Raw genomic sequence first — 21877 nt, 5'->3', positions numbered from 1 at the left:
GTGGTTAGAGCACTGGTCTTGAAATCCAGGGATGGCCAGTTCAAATCCCACTACTGCTCCTTGTGATCTAGGGCAAGTCACTTAACCCTCCATTTCCTCAGGTACAAACTTAGATTGTGAGCCCTCCTGGGACAGAGAAATATCCTGAATGTAACTCACCTTGAGCTACTACTGAAAAAGGTGTGAGCAAAATGCAAATAAACAAATAAGCTGAATAAAAATTTAAATCCTCCTCGAGTGAGAGAGAGGAACACAACACTTAAGTACCTCTCTCTCACTCAACATATCATTCACTGCAAGCACAGATTAAATTTAGAATAATCTTAAAACTTTGGGGGTTTTTTTTTCCCTATCTGGTGACTCACTCTGCACAAACTCCACAACTTGCCATGACACCCCAGCACCTAGCTGCAGCTTGGGTTCAAACTTAACCCCTTCAGCACCACACTCATTGCAATCATTGCAAGCACTTTTTTAAAAATTAAAAAAACAAACTTTAAACTTCACTGGTTTACAATAGCATTGTTATTACTGTTGTATAACTTGTTTGCTAAATGTATTGAGTTTGAATTTTGTTCAGGTTTTGTATTCATTCACAATGGTTGGGTGGGGTGGGGGGCACACGGGCTCTGGCCTGGAGGCAAATGCATCTCCGTTTCTCCTTCTTTCAGGTTCTGCTGCATCCACTCTGGGTTTTTTTTTTGTCTGTTTGCTTTCTATTTCATTTTATGCCTACACATTTGTTTCTAGTTTGAAATCTATTGTTATTATTAATTTTTTACTAAGTGATAGCCTTTTTGTTTTGTATAAAAGAGATGAGGGATTCTGTTGATATATAGGAATGTGAAGCAGTTATCTTTTCCAGCTGGAAAAGAGCTCCTGAATATCTTCTCCTAAATAAAAGACACCCTTCCCCCCGCTAGGCTGTGGCACCCAAGAACAGCAGAGGGCTCAACCCTGGTACAATGGACTGGACATTTTTCTTTTGTCTTTGGTTCGATGCATCGGGGTCTTTGGCTTTATGTGCATATACTATGACTCATATATGTATTTTCATGATTTCATAATAAACTTAATTGCTTGTTTTCTGTGACTCCCACCCCCCCTTACTCCCTGATTGTAGCTTTGAGGAGCTGGGGGCGGTGGGGGCGCCATCTCATCCTTCGCCTCAGGCAGCAGATTGCCTTGGGCTGCCCCTGAATGAAGAGATATTGACAGAGTTCTATTTCATAAAAATAAATTTATTTACCAGTTGGCTTTTAATTCATAGTAGTACAATTTTAAAAAGGAGAGGTTACACTTGATTAAAACTCATTCTGTTGAAGAGTACTGTGATTGATACCCCCAATACAAGCACAAATGATGGTTTAAAACAAAAGGCCATATACCAGTGGTTCCCAAACCTGGTCCTGGAGACACCCCAGTCAGTCAGGTTTTTAGGATATCCACAATGAATATTCATGAAGAGATTTGCATGCACTGCCTATACTGCATGCAAAACTCACTCATGAATATTTACTGTAGATATCCTGAAAAGCTGACTGACTGGGGTACCTCCAGGACCAGGTTTGTGAACCACTGCATACACACAAAGAGGTTGAAAGTCTTGTACAGAGGAGCCCATTTTTAAAATATAACACACCTACAACGTGCATTGAAGCAGTAGGTATCCAGATATTATAATTGTAAATTTCATGATGTTAAAAGTATTAGTATAAAGAACATAACAAAACACAGAGAATAAATAATTAAAATCCTTGATGCTTTTGTACATTCATTTTTGCTACAGGCCAATTTAAACAGCTTTTTCTGCCACTGGAAAACCAAAAATGAGCATGATAGCCCCTAATTTGTACTCTGCCCCTTCCTGGACCCCTCCAGGTGCATCCTTCCCCACCCACACACCTGCCCCCCCCCCCCTCCCCATCAGATCTACCCTACAAGCCCTGGTGGTCTACTGGTGTAGTCAGGACAAAAGCAAACCCCAGTCACTCCTGCCCATGCCCACTCTGCTAGAGGTTGCAGAAGCCATTTTGGAAGAGAAGCTGGCATGGGCAGAAGTGACCAGGGATTGCTCCTGCCCCAACTATACAACTATGGCTTATAAGATAGGTCTGGGAGTGGGAAGAAGGTTGGCGAAGCCAAGGGACAAAGCCAAGGGTTTTCACCAAAAATACAAAGGCATTTTTGGCTGAAAATGGATTTCAGACTAGTTTTGGTCCCGAATCCAAAAAAAGTTCAATAGGCTTCTAATTTTTACACTGTACTTCATGAGTTTCAGAATTTCATTATTTTCAGACAGTATTTTCAAGTTTCAAATAGTTAGGCAAGAAATGGTATGGGTGAACTTCATGGAGTCTGTTTCATGGCCAGTCAAGTCACAGAAGACAAAGTTTACATAATTGCATGTAGTTTCAAAGTAGAGAACTATAGAAGACATCTGAAGATTTTGTTAGGTTCTCATAGAGGGCCTGAGACCCAGGTGTTTCTTCTGATGAGAGCCGGACAACACAGAATTTGTTTTTGAAGACTCTGAACTCATCCCAGATTTGGAAAGAAAGGAAGCTGAGCTTGAGGATTTTGCCCTCAGAAGAGATTGCTCCCATTTAAAATAGCCACATCCCTTCCGATTTCCTTCATCGCGTTTTCCCACAGGGCAACTGTAGAAGGCTCTGCCTTGGTTTGGACCAGGATTAGAAACAAGTAATCTTTGGCCCTTCGACTACAGTTACAGAACGGTGGAGTCATTTTCCAATTTTCTCTCATCTTAAAAGGCTGATTTTGGTTGACTGTGCAGTTGAGGACTGTAGGAGGAACAGAAGTGGAACGGGAATTCGTCATTGGCAAAGAAACACTGGAGGAGGACATCTCATCTTTGTATATAGTAAAAGGCTGCTTTTTCAGTGGTGAATAAAGTCGTGTTGTGGAAAGTTTTCTCTTGGGAAAATCTGGTAAAGGCGTGGAATGTTTTGCAGCTTGTACAGTACCTGACAAGTTAGTGGTCCTCCTAGAAATACTTGGAATAGCACTGGGTAACTTGAAAGTAGAACTACTCAAGGTCTGCTTTACATTTCTGACATTATAAATAGTGGTATCGGGGCTTCTGTATGCAATAAACTTCAGTTTGGAAGCTTCTGGATTTAAGGTAGATTTATTTGAATACTCAGAACTGTTGTAATCGATTGCAGTAAGTTCTTTTAACATGACTGGTGGTTCTGCAACCTTTTCTGCCAGTGTGTGCAATGTTGACTTCTCTTCTAGTTGTACAGATTTCTTTTTTAGCTCAGGTTGAGATTCTGGCATTATAGCAACATCTTCCCAATCAGCCAACAGAGAGAAAGAATCAGAGCCAGAACTTTTGTCCAAATCGGTCATGTCATTGCCTGAAGAAACAGTGGTAGATACCAAGACTAAGCTAGGACTGAGAAGAGCAGAGGAGTTTTTTGGAGTTGATGTAAACTGTCCAAGCGTCACACCATTTTTTATAAGCTGTGCCGAGTTACAGTTTGCAACATGTGGCTGTTTATAACCCAGAGGGGTAGAAAGCCCATTCATTAAAGTCTGCGGAGCCAATAAGCTTTGGCCTTGATTTTGCTTGGCAGTCACTATGTCATTACTGGTTGCTTTGCCATTAGGCTGGATACATGGACTTTTAGAATTAGATCCTTGATAAATTTCTTTTCCAGAAGAATTACAAATAGTTTTAGAAATATTATTGTCCTTCATGCCTTCATGGCCGCTATCACCTCTGGTCTCTTTAGATAAGCAATTAGCAGTATCATTACCTCGAGACGGATTACTTTGAGCCAGAACCACATTTGAAGCTCTTGCAGCTAAATTCATCTTTGGGCGCACCTGAGAAGTCCATAAAGAAATCTGAGAACTGTTTAAGAAGGTTACTATAAGTGCAGTAAGACAGTATAGCAAAGAATCTAGTCCATTTCTGGAAAGCAGTATAAGGAAAACAAATTCAAAATGTGTATACTTCCTTGTGCACTAATGGGCTCTTGGGATTTGTCTACATTCCAGCACTGGCAGAAGGGAAAAAGGGACATGCGAATAAACCACTAACCTTATCCAAGGATTTGGTGATTTGCATCACACATCCATCACAGATCATCCTCCATGCAAGACGGGCAGTATTACGAGAATCATCCAAACCTTAAAATCAAATAAAGAGAACAGTTTGACAGTATTACTTGACACTGTTTTACAAACTAAAGGTAAACAAAGTGAGGCTGATTAGAGCAAGCAGTAAAAAGGTCTCCCATTTCTATGAATGAGCTTTGCTGCAGAACGCCGCAGTACAGTCACGGTTAATATTACACAAGCTATAAAATCCACTATACCTGCAAGCTAAAAAGCAATTTCACTAAAAGTACATGCTAACAAGGTGCACATGGGCACAGATCACCCAAGGAAGACAGGATTTCTGCCCTCGAGCGGGCCACCAGTGAAATCCAGAATACTGTATGAGGCTGCTTAAACTTTTCCCTGAACTGCTTCTATCTTCTACTAAAGTGTTTACGCACCTGGAATATGAATCCTAGAGGCTTAAGGGTAGCTGCGTGCTCACTGGCAGAGATATTTAGCTTGCTTCAGTAAAATACAAAAAGATGGCCCATAAATAAAAATGAAGGGACCAGGATATAAACCTGGAGGGAAGGAAGCTGGCTCAAGTGAAAAACCTGTATACAGAGAGGGTGGTACATGGTAGCTACCAGCAGAAGTAGCATATGCAAAACCACGACAGAATTTAAGCATATTCAGTGTGTACACAGGAGGGTAACGGGATGATCAGGAGTTGGGAAACACTAATGCAGGGTTTCCTGAACCTATCCTGGAGACCTCACAGCCAGCTGGGTTTTTAGGATATCCACAATGAATATGCAGTTTGCATATACTGAGTCTCTAGTGCATGCAAATTAATCTCATGCATATTCATTGTGGATATCCTAAAAACTAGAGGCTGACCAAATTTTGGTTTTGGCACTAAAACTGGCCCGAAATCCAGGTTTGGGTATTGGCCAAAAATCCCAGTGCATTTTCAGCTGAAACCAAAACTCCCCCTGCCTGGGCCTACCTTAACAAACACTGGTGGTCTAGTGGCCTCTTTGATATCAGGAATGATCACTTTTTCCTGCCCGGTGCTGCTGCCGGCACCTCCCATTGCAGCCTCGCAGCAGACTCACAAGATTGCAGTGGGAGGTCCCAGTAGCCATTTTGAGATTTGCAGCAGCATAAGCAAGAGCAACCTCAAAATGGCTGCCAGGAAGTCTCAGCAGCTATTTTAAACCAGCAGCAGCACTAGGCAGGAAAGAGGGGGGGGGTTCTTTCCTGCCCCTGAAGAAACCACTAGACCAAAGTAAAACTTGTAGAGTTAATAGCAGAGATAGGGCAATTTGGCAAACTAGATGAACCAAATGGTCATTATCTTCAGACATTTATGCCCCCTAATTTGTGCCACAAGTTATAGAATAGTGGCAGTTGTACCCATAATTTCATAATGAGCTGTTAATTGATGGAAATGAGCAACTGGCTATAATTAGCAGTTAATCAACAGTTTCATTTGCATAACTGCCATCAAACATATAAACGGCGAGTGACCATAGTCACTCGCAAATGCGCAGTACAGACCTTCTCTGCCCCGCCCCCGCGTCAATACGTGATGACGGGGGGCGGAACACAGAGGGTCTGTACTGCGCATTTCTGAGGGAGGGACACCGCCGTCTAACGCTCCCCCTACCCGAGTCGCCGCCGCCACCCACCTTCTACCCGGTCGGGGCCCTCGCTCCACTATTGAAACAGCGAGGGTCCGGGAACGCAGCACTGAGCTCTGCTGAGCTGCCGACATCGCCCTTCCTTCTTCTTCTTTGCCTCTGTCCGGCCCTCGACGACGTTACGTCACACGAGGGCGGGACAGGCAGAGAAGAAGAAGGAAGGCTGACGTCGGCAGCTCAGCAGAGCTCAGTGCTGCGTTCCCGGACCCTCGCTGTTTCAATAGCGGAGCGAGGGCCCGGCCGGGTGGAAGGTGGGTGGTGACGGCTCGGGGGGGGGGGGGGGGCAGCGGCAAACTTGGCGGCGGGGGCGGGCCCTTCAACCCCCCCCTTCCTATAATAGCCCGTTTTTACGGGCTCAAAGGCTAGTTAGTCAATATTCTACAAAATGTGCATGCAAAATCCATAGCATGCAAGGGGGTGTGGCCCTGGGAGAGGCGTGTCCGGCACTCATGTGCACAGGTTATAGAATACTAGCAGTTAGGCCCAATCATTTACACCAGCCACTGAGCTAGCGCAGATGCTCACATGTAACTGTGGATTTAAACTAGAATTCCAAAGTAAAACTTGCACACAAAGGTGAAATTAGGCCTTACCTGCTAATTTTCTTTCCTCTAGACCCTCCAGACCGGTCAAGACGCTTGGGTTATGCATGCCTACCAGCAGAGGGAGACTGAGAAAACTAACTTCAAACTGAGTACATATAACCTGTGCTAGCCCTCTATCTCCAGTATACAGTTAGCAAAGCAGAGAAACACATCCCTGTAACAGTAACTCCGAAACTAATAAAACCCCTGTACCTGGAAAACTAATAGGTAAACACCAACAGTGTGCTTAAACAGATGAAACGCTCAGGCGTCCCACTCTGCAGAACATTAGAGTCAAAGAAAATGTCTCCGACCATACTGAATATCAAATGAACAGACATAGCAGAACACGGCTCAAAATACTTCTGATAACTGACCCGGCTGAAAATTACTTTTGCTGAATTACTTCTGATACGAACCAGGGTGGGCTCTTGACCGGTCTGGAGGGTCTAGAGGAAAGAAAATTAGCAGGTAAGGCCTAATTTCACCTTCCTCAGCAACCCTCCAGACCGGTCAAGACGCTTGGGAAGTACCAAAGCAGTAGACACATTAAGGGTGGGACCCACGAAAAGCAGAAGACAACACAGCCGCTCCAAACCGAGCATCCTCTTTTGCCTGCACATCAATTCTATAATGCTTTACAAAAGAATGAATGGACGACCACACCGCCGCCTTACAAATGTCCTGAGGGGGAATAAAACTACTTTCCGCCCAAGAGGCGGCTACCCCCCGAGTAGAGTGTGCCTTCAGTACCGAGGGAACTGCCCGACGTTTCAACAAATACGCCGAGGCAATAGTCTCCTTTAACCATCTAGCCAAAGTGGCCTTGGAAGCCGCTTCCCCCTTTCTGGGACCTCCATACAAAATGAACAAACGATCCGACGCTCGGAAGTCCTGCGTTCTGCTCAAATACGACCGCAAAAATGCGTCGAACATCTAACTTAGCCAAACGGCGTTGAGAGAGATCACCCGACCTATCCCCCAACACTGGTAACGAAATCACCTGATTAACATGAAAGGAGGATACCACCTTAGGAACAAACGAAGGAACTGTCCGCAAAGTCACTTTCTCCTTAGCCAAGGAGAGAAAAGGCTCTCTACAAGACAAAGCCTGTAGCTCCGAAATTCTACGCGCCGAAGCAATGGCCACCAGAAACACTGTCTTTAACGTAAGATCTTTACACGAGATGGACGCCAACGGTTCAAACGGAGGACCCACCAGAGCCTCCAACACCAAATTCAAATCCCAAGGCGGAACCGTCGGCCGACGAGGTGGACGAAGCAACTTGACAGCTTTCAAGAACCGCCCCACGTCCGGCGAAGCCGCCAAGGAAATCCCCTGAATCTTTCCACGGAAACAAGACAACGCTGAAACCTGCACTTTCAGGGAAGAGAGCGAGAGCCCCCTGTCCAGACCGTCCTGCAGGAACTCCAAAACTTCCGCGATGGAAACCCGTAGAGGAACATACTGCCGCTCTTGACACCAGTTCTCAAAAATGCGCCACACCCGCACATAAGCCAAAGAAGTAGACCTCTTACGAGAACGCAGCATGGTATCAATTACCCTGGCTGAAAAACCTTTCTTCCTTAATCTGAGCCTCTCAAGAGCCAGGCCGTAAGCGAGAATGGAGCAGGGTCGGCCATCTCGATCGGCCCCTGAACCAATCTCACCCTGGAGCCCAACGGAATGGGATCCTGCACCAATAACCGAACCAGGTCTCCGTACCACGGACGTCGAGGCCAATTGGGCGCAATCAGAACCACTAGACCTGCATGGTGCCCGATCCGCTGCACCACGCGGCCCACCAGCGGCCATGGCGGAAATACATAAAGCAACTGCTGAGTCGGCCACGGGAGCACTAACGCGTCGATGCCCTCGGCCCGAGGATCTCTTCGACGACTGAAGAAGCGAGGGGCCTGAGCGTTGTCGGCCGATGCCATGAGATCCAGCACCGGCCGCCCCCATGCCAACACCAGTCGATTGAACACTGAGGGATGGAGGGACCACTCTCCGGGGTCTAACGTGTGTCTGCTTAGGAAATCCGCGCTCACGTTGTCCACCCCTGCCACGTGGCCCGCCGAGATGCTCTGCAGATGAGCTTCTGCCCACAACATTAACTCCGCCGCCTCCACAGCTAACGCTTGGCTCTTCGTTCCCCCCTGCCGATTTACATAAGCGACGGCCGTGGCATTGTCGGAAAGAACCCTGACTGCCTTGCCTTCTATCAGGCTGTGAAAGGACCGAAGAGCCAACCGAATTGCTCGAGTCTCCAGGCGATTGATGGACCACGATGCTTCCTCCACCGTCCAAAGTCCTTGAGCTACCTGCCCCAGGCAATGCGCTCCCCAGCCCGAGAGACTCGCATCCGTGGTCAGAACCGTCCAAGTGGGAGAGTCCAGCGGCATTCCTTTCACCAGATTCGGAGAGTGTAGCCACCAGCGAAGGCTGCGAAGGGCAACCCCCGACAGAGGGAACCTCTCCTCCAGGTCCTGAGACTGAGGGGACCAACGAGACAACAAGGCTCTCTGTAACTCTCTCATATGGGCCCTGGCCCAAGGAACCACCTCTATTGTTGCTGCCATCAGACCCAACACCTGAAGATACGCCCGAGCCGAAGGCGCTCTCTGTGCTCGGAGCCGCCTGATCTGTCCCTGCAGCTTGGAGATGCGAGGAGCTGTCAAAAACACCCGGCCCTTCTTCGTGTCGAAGCGAACTCCCAGATACTCCAGAGACTGGGAAGGCACCAGGTGACACTTTGCCAGATTGACCACCCAACCGAGCGACTGCAAGAAGGTCACCACACGGCCGGTGGCCTCCTCGCTCTCTGACCTTGATTTGGCCCGAATCAACCAGTCGTCCAGATATGGATGCACCAAAATGCCCTGCAAGCGCAGCGCCGCCGCCACCACAACCATCACCTTGGAGAAGGTGCGAGGCGCAGTCGCCAGACCGAAAGGTAGTGCACAAAACTGAAAATGCCTCCCTAAGACCACAAAGCGAAGAAAACGCTGGTGCGCCTCTAGGATGGGAATGTGTAAGTAAGCCTCTGTCAGGTCCAGAGACGTCAGAAACTCTCCTTCTTGCACCGCTACAATCACTGAGCGCAAAGTCTCCATCCGAAAGGAGGGAACCTTTAGGGCCGCATTGACCTTTTTGAGGTCTAAAATGGGCCGGAAGGCACCTTCTTCCTTCTTGGGCACCACGAAATAAATGGAGTAACAGCCCGTACCTCTTTCTAACCTGGGGACCGGTACCACCGCCCCTAAACCGATGAGACGCGACAGAGTGTCCCTTATTGCTCTCGCCTTGCCTCTTGAATGACAGGGAGACACGAGAAAGAAGTCGGAGAGGGGACTGTCGAATTCTAGGGCGTACCCGTCTCGCACTATCTGCAGTACCCACTGGTCTGACGTGATATGGACCCACCTCTGGTAAAACAAGCGTAAGCGAGCCCCCACGCGAACCAGAGGCTGGGTCCCCAAACCATCATTGAGATACACGGGACGTACCGGACGCTCCCGAAGAGGAGCCTCGCCCCCCGCGACGGCCACCTCGAAAGGACTGGGTTCTCTGGAAAAACCGACCCCTAGTCCCCCCAGAAGACCTACCGGGTCGATACCGCCGAGCCTCCTGAAAACGCCCCCGTCCTGCTGCCCCCTTAGACACCTTGGGACGAAGCTCAGGAAGCCGCGGCGCCTTAGCATCACCAAGACCCTTCACCAATTTATCCAATTCCTCCCCGAAAAGCAAAGAGCCTCTAAAGGGGAGGGAACAAAGTTTAGTCTTGGAAGCGGCATCAGCCACCCAGCCCCGCAACCACAGGGCCCGCCGAGCCGCCACGGCAAAAGTCATGTTCTTAGCCGATGCCCTCAACAAATCGTACAGTGCATCCGCCAAGAACGACGACCCCATCTCCAACTTGGCCAGATCTTGAACCAGAGCAGCCCTATCAGCCTGCGGGCCATCCAGGAGCCTCTCCGCCCAACGAAAACAAGCCCGCGCCACCAGACCTCCACAAACAGACGCTTGCAGCGCCAAGGCAGACAGATCAAAACTCCGCTTTAGGAAGGTCTCCAATTTCCTATCCTGAGGGTCCCGCAACGCGGCCCCCCCATCCACTGGAATAGCAGTAGCCTTAGTCACTGCCGTAACCACGGCATCCACCGTCGGAGGCCTGAGAGACTCTCTGTCCTCCTGAGGAAGGGGATAGAGCTTGGCCATAGCCCGAGCTACCTTACACTGAGCCTCCGGCGACTGCCACTCCTGCGAGATCATATCTCTCAAGTCCGCATTCATAGGAAAGGAGCGAGAGACCCGCCTGATCCCCTTAACCAAAGGATCCACCTGCTTCCCATCCCCAATGAGAGCTGCCGCAGAATCAAACCTTAAAGTGGCAGACACCTGCTCAATGAGTTCCGACAATTCATCCCTGTGAAAAATTCTAACCACCGAGGGGTCCTCCCCCGGCAAAGACAGGTCCCCATCCTGCCCTGCCACCGACCCCTCTTCCTCTTCCAGGGGGCTAAAATCACCCTCCGAGTCTGGAGGAGAAAAGACCTCTACATCTTCAGAGCACTCCACTCGCGGTCTTTTAGCGGTAGCCCCCCCCAACCTTGGACTAAGGGACTCCGCACCCGATGGGCCCGCCTTCCAAGCCTGAAACAAACTCCAAACAAACTCTGGAGGGAACCCCATGCTGCCCGAGGCTTCCCCCCCAGCGGGACTCGAAATCGGGAAAGGCTGCGGTCCCACGACCGTCTCAGCACCCAAAAGACCCGAATCCAAGATGGCGGCGGTTCCCGCCAAAATCGGGACCGCCGTTGAAGCGCCAAACTGAGCCGCACCACCCTCCTGCGCTCCCGCAGAAGGAATCTCCGCTGCTAACACCGGAGGCGCGGGAGATGAGGCCTTGGGCTCTCCACAAAAGCGGCAGGGACCGCCAGCCGCTTCAACACCCCGACGCGCGCACAGCCGGCAACGAAGAAACTTCCCCGACATACTCGCGCCTCTTAAACAGCTGATTACTACCGGCGAAGTAAAAATCAAGAAATAACACTCACCGGCGCTGAATCACTGGCCCAGCTCTCCCAGACCGGCTGAACAACTCCGGAAACCCCGGAGTGCAGCTGCTGCAGCTCTCCACACGAGGTGTTTTTTTTTTTTTTTTTTTTTTAACTTTATTTGAGCCCTGCTGCTATAATCTGAATGGCACTCAAGGCTGCAGGATTAACACTGCAGCCGAGGCACAAAGCTGCCCAAAACGGGAGAGCCAGTCGGGGGAGGGACCCGGCCACCCGGGTGTGACACCCCAGAGGGGACAATGGTAGGCCCCACCGGACCTACCAACCCCTTGCACACCACAGAGTTCCAGGCACAGGGATCAACTGATCTTTCACCAACTTCTCCTTAGAAACAACTGAAAATAAACTAGTCTCACAAAATGGACCTAAATCCTGCCAGACCGGACAAGCTGCACAGCTGCATGTCTACCCTCTGCTGAGACTGAGAAAATACTGGAGATAGAGGGCTAGCACAGGTTATATGTACTCAGTTTGAAGTTAGTTTTCTCAGTCTCCCTCTGCTGGTAGGCATGCATAACCCAAGCGTCTTGACCGGTCTGGAGGGTTGCTGAGGAAACTGCCGATAGGATTCACCCTTAGGCTTAGCGAGCTTCATCCTAGCACCTAATTTTAGATGACCTATAGAGAACTACCCCCTTACTGTGTTACTATCTTTTACTTAAATTCCAGTAGTCTCTTGGGCCGGCCTGGAAGCTGGAACTGATGAAACTGTGAAAACAACCCCAAGGGAGAGAAGTTGTGGCCATTCTTAAAGCTGAAACCTAGTGGCCAAATGCAGGACCTATGACTGCTGGGTTCCAGAAGGAGCCTTGGTGCATGGCACCCAGTCAAAGACTGTCACTGCAATGACTATTTGTAGATAAGGAAATCACTGGGGACTGGTGAGCGAGGACTTATGGTACCAGGTACCAGGTCCCAGTCCTGGTTCCAAAAGAACAGCAAGTAACAAGGAACAGGAGACCATTAGAATTCATTTTTGGACCAGGCAGTTTATCTCCTTATTATTGGGTCCACTGATAATATATTTGGCCTTGATTTCATTAACATACTCACCTTGGGCTAAGAAATTTTAATTAGGGTCACAGGCACTTACTTAACTCCAGCGTTCACCACTGCAATGACTAACCTTATCAGCTTGTTCAATATCAACCACCTAATTTTTCTATATCTTTACCAGAATGCTCTCGTCCAGAGAATTTAATTCCTAGATCCTGCAATGCACCGTTTAGTCCCTTAGGTCTTCTGTGGTAGAAAAGCTGAAAACAATAAAAAAAAATTAAGGGAACATGTATATTAAAAGCTTTGCAGAATTACTAAAAATTTAGCAATGAAACATCTCACGATTTTCAAAGAGAAAAATGCCAGTGCAAAACTAAGGGCCCTGTTTACTAAGATAGGCTAGTGTTTTTAGCGAGTGCTAAAAATTAGCGTGCATTAACCATGTAGACGCCAACAGAAATATTATGGGCATCTACACAGATATCGCACGCTAATGCTTAGAGCGCGCTAAAAATACTAGCACAGCTTAGTAAACAGGGCTCCAAGTGTTCCATTGGATCAAATTCTGATAAAATCCTCCTGTCTACCCTCTCAAAAATTAGACCCTTTGAAATGAGCCATATCGCTCTACATTCCTAACAGGGATGTTTGCATTGCCCACGTTATTTATTGCCCAAAACAGCAAAAACAAAATTCTGATTCCTGTCACAAATAGTATGCCCTGTTACGATAGTGCCCATGAAAAACAAACAAAAAAAGTAATAAAAACAAAAAGTCCTATAAATGACATGAGAAAGTAAACAAAAATATTTGGCTGCATGTCCACTAACTCCTAATACCCCCTTAAGGCATGTGAAGGCACGTATCATTCTACAATTCCTTCTCTTGGGAAACCTGAAGTTAAGGAAGTTCCATAGTACAAAGCTTACTACTCATATCCTGACCTGCAACTGCGAGCCAAACTAAACACCTATACAATGTGGTCACTAGTGACTTGGATGCAGGAACAACCAAAAGCCTCATGCCAACAACCCGCACATGGTACTAACATCTAGCTGAGGATGGAGAAGATCGTGGATAGGAAGAGATCAGGGTTGTCAACTGTTAGTAAAAAAACATCACGTGTCAGTAAAAACATCATGAGCAATGTGATCTGTGTCTCTGCTGCTGTGGGCTCAGGCTACACAACTCAGAAGTCAGAGATGTATCTCAGTACATAAAACGGCAAATCTTAAATCCCACTGTGCCCAAAATGGAAGGGATCCAAAGTGCCACTGGTTTCCATTTTTGGTTATTTCAAGACACATGCTTGCATTTGCAGAGAGGGGATGTTGATGTTAATATTTCTTCGTTTGCTTGATATACTGTATTTTGTAAACCAAAACAGCAGGAAATACCATAAAGGAATTTGGGATTCTGTTATGCTTATGCTAAAAGTTCATAGTTGTTATAATTATTTTACCAGTGTTTGATAATTAAAGCTTGTATTTGTCTTTCCACATTTATATTAAAGTCTTGACATAATTGGATACTAAACAGCTTTGCAGGGCCAATGAGTCAGGAAGATGGTGGGCTTGAAATGCAATTAAAAAAAAATTAAAAACTAATTTTCCTAATTGCCTCTTTTATCAGTCATCAAGGAAAGATTTGGCACCTACGGTACCTGGTTGTTTCATGACTGCTCTGAAAACAGAAATACAGGGGGACTAAAAGAAAACTCTGCCCCTCTGTGTACAATATATCTACAACACATAGTTGCATGTGTTTTATTCCCGTCAAAGATGCACATCTGTTTTATACTTTGGACTGTTACTATTTTCCCCTACAACAAAGCTAACAATTAAAAAAAGGGAAGGAGAATTTTAGCTACGATGGCTTAAGCGACATCACACACTAATCCAATTTGATGATGGTCAATGTACAGCAAATTGGGGACAGTCCTTTTCAGACCTGTGCTTCAACAAGCAAAAGCAGGGATGCAGAATAAAGCATCTCACTTTTGTCATCCTTGCTGGTAATTCATTTCCAAACTGCAGGAATGGGAGGTGATGCACAGACCAAAGTTACGTTATTAAGGAGCAGTGTACCTATGGCATCGTGGCAGGACCAACTGTAAACACTGCTGGTGAGGGGAGAGAGATCACTGTGCAGGACTTCAAAACACCTTTAAAATATTTAGCATTTTCTTTTGAACGGAAGTGGGGACCCAGCCTCTATTTAACAAAAACTGTGGAAATAATGAGGTTGTAGCTATTATTTCTGAGAGAAAATGAGTACTTATTGCCGTGTGCAGTTTTAAACTACTGAGTGGAACACAGACTATAAGAGTCAAAAGAAGTATTTTTCTGCAGATGCTGTCAGTCAATGACAAGTATACTTGAGCTTTTATGCCTCTTCTATCTTAATTTTCATTTACAATGTAGGCTCTTGTTTTCAGAGTCTGCTCCTTACATATTTCTTAGGAGATGTAAACTTCATGCTATACAAACTCAGTACACAGATTTCTTTTAAACTTCTTTTTAGGCAGAATGATTTCTGTACCATTTCTTACCACTGTCACACTCACTTTGTAAGTTGCTCTGAGATCAATCCATGAATTGAGGATATCTGGCTTTCTCAGCTGTTTCCTCTTACACTCATACTGCAAACAAACACCCAGATCCCAGTCTGCACAAGCAATCACAAAAACAGGTCCAGGCTTAGTTCTCAGAATGCTTTGTTTATACAAAACTAGATTGCAGATTGCATTATACTACTGTTTGAAAAGATAAGAACAAACAGGGCAAATATTCATATCGAGCTGCAGGTGTTTTGTGCAGTATGTTTAGAAAGGGGGACATTTTTTAATTGTCCACACTGGAACAAAGACCATGCATATTTTTTAAACTAAGGGCTTTACATCAATTCTCCGGGGGAATGAGGTGCACGCAGTCATTTCCATCTGCTTTTTCTGCAGGTAGATTTGGGCTTGAAAAGTAGATGTGAATATTTGAAAATACAATCTATGAAAATGCTTTTCCTCCCCCAACCTAAATGCACTCCTAGGAGCACCACCTCTCAGGGAAGAGTGGAAAGTTTTCACACAGCCGGTTTCTATGTAACATAGTAAATGTCAGAGATAAAGATCTGCACGGTACACCCAGTCTGCCCAACAAGGTCCAGTGTTGTTATCTGCCCAGGATCCACTTCTTCATGTTTAAACCCTGGCATCATAAACAGGGCTCTCAGCAACTTGCCTTGCCAATATCAAATGTGCAATTATACAATGCAATCTTGGTATGTACAATTATGATACCGATGCTTTCAACCCTAAAAAGGCCTTCCCCTCCCCCAATAGAATCATAAAGTTGATATTAGCAAATGGTTCAAATCGATAACAAATATCCTCTTAGTGTTCTGTCTAAGGATGTCAGGGACAAGATCATACACCTGCACAAGGCTGGAATGGGCTACAAAACCATCAGTAAGACGCTGGGCGAGAAGGAGACAACTGTTGGTGCCATAGTAAGAAAATGGAAGAAGTACAAAATGACTGTCAATCGACAAAGATCTGGGGCTCCACGCAAAATCTCACCTCGTGGGGTATCCTTGATCATGAGGAAGGTTAGAAATCAGCCTACAACTACAAGGGGGGAACTTGTCAATGATCTCAAGGCAGCTGGGACCACTGTCACCACGAAAACCATTGGTAACACATTACGACATAACGGATTGCAATCCTGCAGTGCCCGCAAGGTCCCCCTGCTCCGGAAGGCACATGTGACGGCCCGTCTGAAGTTTGCCAGTGAACACCTGGATGATGCCGAGAGTGATTGGGAGAAGGTGCTGTGGTCAGATGAGACAAAAATTGAGCTCTTTGGCATGAACTCAACTCGCCGTGTTTGGAGGAAGAGAAATGCTGCCTATGACCCAAAGAACACCGTCCCCACTGTCAAGCATGGAGGTGGAAATGTTATGTTTTGGGGGTGTTTCTCTGCTAAGGGCACAGGACTACTTCACCGCATCAATGGGAGAATGGATGGGGCCATGTACCGTACAATTCTGAGTGACAACCTCCTTCCCTCCGCCAGGGCCTTAAAAATGGGTCGTGGCTGGGTCTTCCAGCACGACAATGACCCAAAACATACAGCCAAGGCAACAAAGGAGTGGCTCAGGAAGAAGCACATTAGGGTCATGGAGTGGCCTAGCCAGTCACCAGACCTTAATCCCATTGAAAACTTATGGAGGGAGCTGAAGCTGCGAGTTGCCAAGCGACAGCCCAGAACTCTTAATGATTTAGAGATGATCTGCAAAGAGGAGTGGACCAAAATTCCTCCTGACATGTGTGCAAACCTCATCATCAACTACAGAAGACGTCTGACCGCTGTGCTTGCCAACAAGGGTTTTGCCACCAAGTATTAGGTCTTGTTTGCCAGAGGGATTGAGTGCTTGTTTCCCTCTGCAGAATGCAAGTGGGTTCGTGTGCTTTCCACGGTGTGATTTTCCGGATTTGGTTTGTGGTGTGCTGTCTCTCACTGTTGCCGGTGGCCTGCCCTTCGGTTGTGGGCTGCTCGTGTCTTTGTCGGTGGGCGGGCTTGCAGGGTCGGCGGGGGATCGGATACTTATTTCCACCACTGTACATACCATCTACTATCCCGAGGTCTTATGTTCTTGTTTCAAGCTTTCTTGAATTCATATAGTCTTGTCTCCTCCGCCTTTTCTAAGTAGCGGCGGCACAAATTCTTCTTCTCTGGTAAAAGTATTTTACAAGTCTGTCCTTTTTCATTTTTATTCTATGCGCCCTCTCTCCAGAGCCTCCTTTCACTTGGAAGGGATCTCACTTCCTGTGCCACTATGTCTTAGGTAAATAAGTATTGTTCTGCTGTGAAAGACCAAAAGGCCATCAAGCCCAGCATTCATGTCTAATGGGCATAGGTACATAGGTATTGTCGTCTTGGGAAGGACCAAAAGTCCATCAAACCCAGCATTCGTATCTAATGGGTGTGGGTTTGGTACATCTCAGTGAGGGAGGAGGCATGACCATGGTACGAGGATTGGGGAGATCCATGAAATTACGGGCCGGTGAATCAGGTGTCCATTCCGAGCAAATGGTTGAACTTGCTGGGGAAAAAAAAAAAAAAAAAAAAAGGAGTGTTTAGAAATTGCAGTTCAAAACTGTAAATGAACAAAATTGGAGAAGCTTCCATTTAAAACAGCAAACTCCCTGACTGAATAAGAGACTTTGATGTTAAGCACAGTTTTTCATATCCTTCTTACACTTCTGGGATCCGACCTCTACATTTTACGAGCAAGATTTGAGATTCTGATCTGGACTAGGTAATATTTTTGGCTCTTTTTCTGTAGGGAACTTTTGGCAGGTGCTGAGTTGTTTGGTGGTTTTATGACATCGCTTAGTAGTTGTCAGGAGAATAGACCCACTCATCCTTCTCCGGAGTGACACCGTACGCTCTGTCACTATATGGTAACAGATGCTTGAGCTTCAAGACTGTTTTACATGCTGAAATTTCGATGTTTCAGAGAGAACACTAAGGAGAAATTAGATCTTACCTGCTAATTTGCTTTCCTTTAGTCCCTCCGGACCGGACCAGGATTGGACTGATGGGTTGTGCTCGCCTACCAGCAGGTGGAGACTGAGAAAAACTCTGACTCTAGAGAGCCAATAGGAGCCCTGGCCATGTGACCTTAGCCTCAGTATTTTCTCAGTCTCCCAGCAGGTAGGAAGCGAGCCCATTAGTCTCTCTCTTTCTCTTTTAGAGGTTTACAATAAGAACAACATTGCTACCTCTTCTTCTGTGCCTAGGAATTCTCTGTTAGACGCTGGTCAGGTAGGGACTTCTTTTCCTTTCTTTTACAGCCTCTGGGGGTGTCAAACTCGGATGTCTCCGGGTCCCTCCCCCCTTCCTCCCCATCTCCCATACATAGCTGGGAAGGACTACCCTTTGTTTAGAAAGGTGTATGTCTTTGGGAGAGGCAGCCACTATAGAAAGTTAAATCTTATAAGCATTTTAAGGAGCAAGCTACATCCCCCGGCTTCTAACGAGCAGACAGTTATGTGTTGTTCTATTACTCTTCAGCAGAGTTTTCCCCATTACTTTAACAAGCAGGCAGCTCTGGTTGCTGTTTTAGGTGTCTATATATTATCTAGCTGGTTAAAAAAAAAAAAAAAGAGGCAGCAGTAATTTGGAGGAGTTTAGGTGTTAAAAAAAAAAAAAAAATTAGACAACTTGTCCCCACTGACTGAATGAGCAGACAGCTCCGTTTGATTGCATGGGAATGCTGTGAGTCAGCTGTGTAAAAAAATAAAAAAAAGAGTAAGCGGCAGCATTTTGTTTTCAGCCCTCTGAGTTGAGCTGTATTTTATTTAGCACTGCCGTTTGTGTTCTTCCCTTAGCGGTTTGTTCGGCGGAGCAGGGCTTAAAAAAAAAAAAAAAAAAGAGATTTTGGCGCGAATCGGGTACGCGCGTGCACGCGCACGCGCGTTACCGTCATGTCCGAGAAGCTGAGACGCGCTGTATGCCAGCGTCGGGGATCTCCTCTTCCGGCTCCTGTGAATATTGTGCGCCGCTGGGGGGTGCGTCGGGACTTTCTCGTTCGCCGTCTTCGGGCCGTTTGGGGCTGATCTTTCTCAGGAGTCGCCTATGTTCTTTAGGGGGGTCATTTCTTTGCTTTTTATGTTTTTAATGTTGAGTAGTTGGTTGCTGTAGCCTAATAGTCAGCACTACAGTCTCTGAAGCTGCTACGACTACTATTTATCATTTCTAAAGCGCTACTAGAAAAACGCAGCGCTGTACACTTGAATATGAAGAGACAGTCCCTGCTCCTCAGATCTTACAATCTCATTAGGTCAGACAGAACAAACAAGAGATAAGGAGATTTTAAAGTGAGCAGGTTTAAAATAAGGGTCCTGAACAGAGTGAATAAGGGTTAGGAGTTAAAAGCAGCATCAAAAGGTGGGCTACAGAACTGGGTGCAGGTCCCAGTTTTAGTAATTTATTTCTCTTTCTGGGACTCCTGTATGTCTGTGTCCCACTATATATACATTACTTGGCCAGCCTGTTTGATGTTTGTTTCTTTATAATCTCGGGTGGCGTTTGTCTGTGGGCTAGGAGCCAACTTTTCAAAATTATTGGGGGTGCTAAGTCCAATGAAAATGACCCCTCCCTGGACATATACATGAGTTTTTCTCAATATCGGGGGTGCTCAAGCACCCACAGAGTCGGCTCCAATGTGACTGTGGGAAGGTAGTTCACAGTTGTGTTTTTTTTGTTATAGGTAGCATTTTTCGAAAGGTTGCTTTCCATACCAGGATATTTCCTATATGTTAGCTATACGTTTGTTCTTCCACAGGCATGGGGGCAGTAAGGATGTTATCATAGGTACATGCCACTCTCACCTGTTTAACTTTGTGTCATGAAATCATAGTTGCAGGCTACTCTTACATGACAGTCATCTTCTTATTTCCTCTGTCCAGGAGTTCTTGCGGTTTTATTTTTAGATGGTTATGCTTTTCATTTCGCCTCCTTTCTCTATCGCTCTCACGGCAAGGCATGTGAAGTAGGGGTCTCCCTACATAGACTCTTGGATCTTAGACCATTTTCTCTCTTGATTCTTCCGAATGCAATTTTAATTTCTAGTTCCTAAGAATGGATCTCCCTTCCTCCTATTTGGAATCTCACTGCCGTCATGCGCACTCTCAATGTCTCAAATCTTTATCACAAGAACCTAGTTCCTAAGAAGGAATTTTCCTTCCTCCTATTTCAATTCTAAGTGCTGTCAAGAGCGCTCTCAAAGTCTCAAGTCTTTTTCATGAAAGCCTTCGATCCATAGTGAAGCTTCGGGCAGCACATTTTTTGATACAAACTTTTCTGCATATTTCTCTTAGGAGAGTTTCTGAGAAGGATAGAGCCCGGTGTGAAGGAAGCTAAGCAGGGTCCGCCCGGGCTGGGTCCTGGAAGGGTGACCAGCTCACAATGCGCAATAATGTCCCTTCACAACACTGTTTTCCAGTCTCTAAAAGTTCATCATAGTTATGCTACCCCTCAGAAAAGGGGAGATTCTTCTTCACTCATGGCGAGTCAGCTAGCTATTTAAAAAAACAAAACAAAACAACAAAAAAAAAAACCTCTTGTCGACAAGTCAGCAAGTCGCAGACCGAGAAGTGCAATTTTTTGGTTCTCAGGATGCCTAGTACTGGTGGTCAAGAGTCGTCTAAATATTTTGCAGTCTCCACAATATTTTGGGGTTACATGCGACATAGTTGCAAGGTTTTTTCCCTGGGCAATTGCCTTTTGCAGTCTCATGAGCTGCACTCCCGTGCTCTTTATCTTTTTGAGTGTTCTGAAGCATTTGCAGCTTCCCTTTTGTTTTTTTCCCCGAGACTGCTGCTCTTCTTGTCAGCATTAGTTGAGTAGGACATTCCTCCTGGCATTTGGTTGTTACTTCCAGGACTACCATGTGGTCTCTTTACTTTGCAACTAGGGGACTGTCAGTCGCTCTCGGAGCAAGGAGGTATCCCTGAGGGCTAGCATTTTATTCTGAGCACTCTGTCTTTGGTCAGCATTGTTGCCATGTTATGTTAGTCTGGAATGCTCTTTCTGTACTCTCATAGGACTGTTATCATCTTAGGTTACTTCAAAGACTCAATCCTGCTCTCTGGCAGGACTGTTTCTAGCTTATGTTCTTTCAGAATGGTCTTCGGTCTCCTGGTAGGTCTGTTGCCTTCTTAGGCTACATATTGAGGCCCCTGGTAGGTCTCTGGTCTTCTTGTGTATTGAAGGTACATCCTTTCCTCGGACAGTTCTACTATCTGGTCATTCTGTTTCTTTACAGGGCTTGCATGTGCCCCCCTTTACATGATTGACATGTATGTCATTTTATTTTTGCATGTTTTCACTTTTCTCTGTAAGCTGCCTAAGGGGTAATCTAGCGAACAGTGCAGTGAGATGTCATCGGGGAGGCCCAGCTTCGGTTCTCACTCTGACTCTAATCGTCCTGCCTCCTAGGTGGGTTCACATCCGCACTGACGTTTGGTTTATTTCATGGCTGATGTCTGTTTTATTCAAGGGGAGTCATTTGTATGGATCTACCATCTGACCAGCCCTGTAGCATGCCATCCCCTTCTGGCATGGTGGCCTTCTCTTCAGGTCGGCCATTTCGCTTAGATATTTGGATCTCAGGGGCGTAACCCTTATGTTTTTTTTTATTTTTTTCCTTGCAGATATACCAGGCTGCCTTTTAGGTTGTCATCTTGACTTTTTATGGAGCCGAGGGGGTTTTCTCTAGAGGACCTTCTCTCTTCCCCAGTCCGGCCTCTTTGTTTCTCTCTTGCTCAGGCTGGTGCATGCTCTCAGTCTGGGACAGGCATTCAGCCTTGCTAAGCAGGATGGCATCTTTTGTAGTTGCAGTATTCTCTTCTCAGCTTTTAGCCTCTGT

General features: G+C 46.3%; 1 protein-coding gene across 1 annotated transcript in view; it reads right to left on the bottom strand.

The window, feature by feature from the left end:
* Positions 1–1927: 1927 nt before the first annotated feature.
* Positions 1928–21877, bottom strand: part of ERI2 (ERI1 exoribonuclease family member 2) — a 29884-nt gene continuing 9934 nt past the window's right edge. The window contains 5 exon segments of the mRNA XM_030212802.1: positions 1928–2715; positions 2718–3855; positions 4073–4161; positions 12621–12702; positions 15012–15112. Of these exon segments, the coding sequence (XP_030068662.1) occupies positions 2453–2715; positions 2718–3855; positions 4073–4161; positions 12621–12702; positions 15012–15112 (1673 nt within the window). The 3' untranslated portion in view covers positions 1928–2452.

The sequence above is a fragment of the Microcaecilia unicolor genome, chromosome 8, assembly GCF_901765095.1.
Source record: "Microcaecilia unicolor chromosome 8, aMicUni1.1, whole genome shotgun sequence".
Lineage (NCBI taxonomy): Eukaryota > Metazoa > Chordata > Amphibia > Gymnophiona > Siphonopidae > Microcaecilia > Microcaecilia unicolor.
Note: the sequence above shows the minus strand (reverse complement) of the source record. Positions and strands in the feature narration are given on the sequence as shown.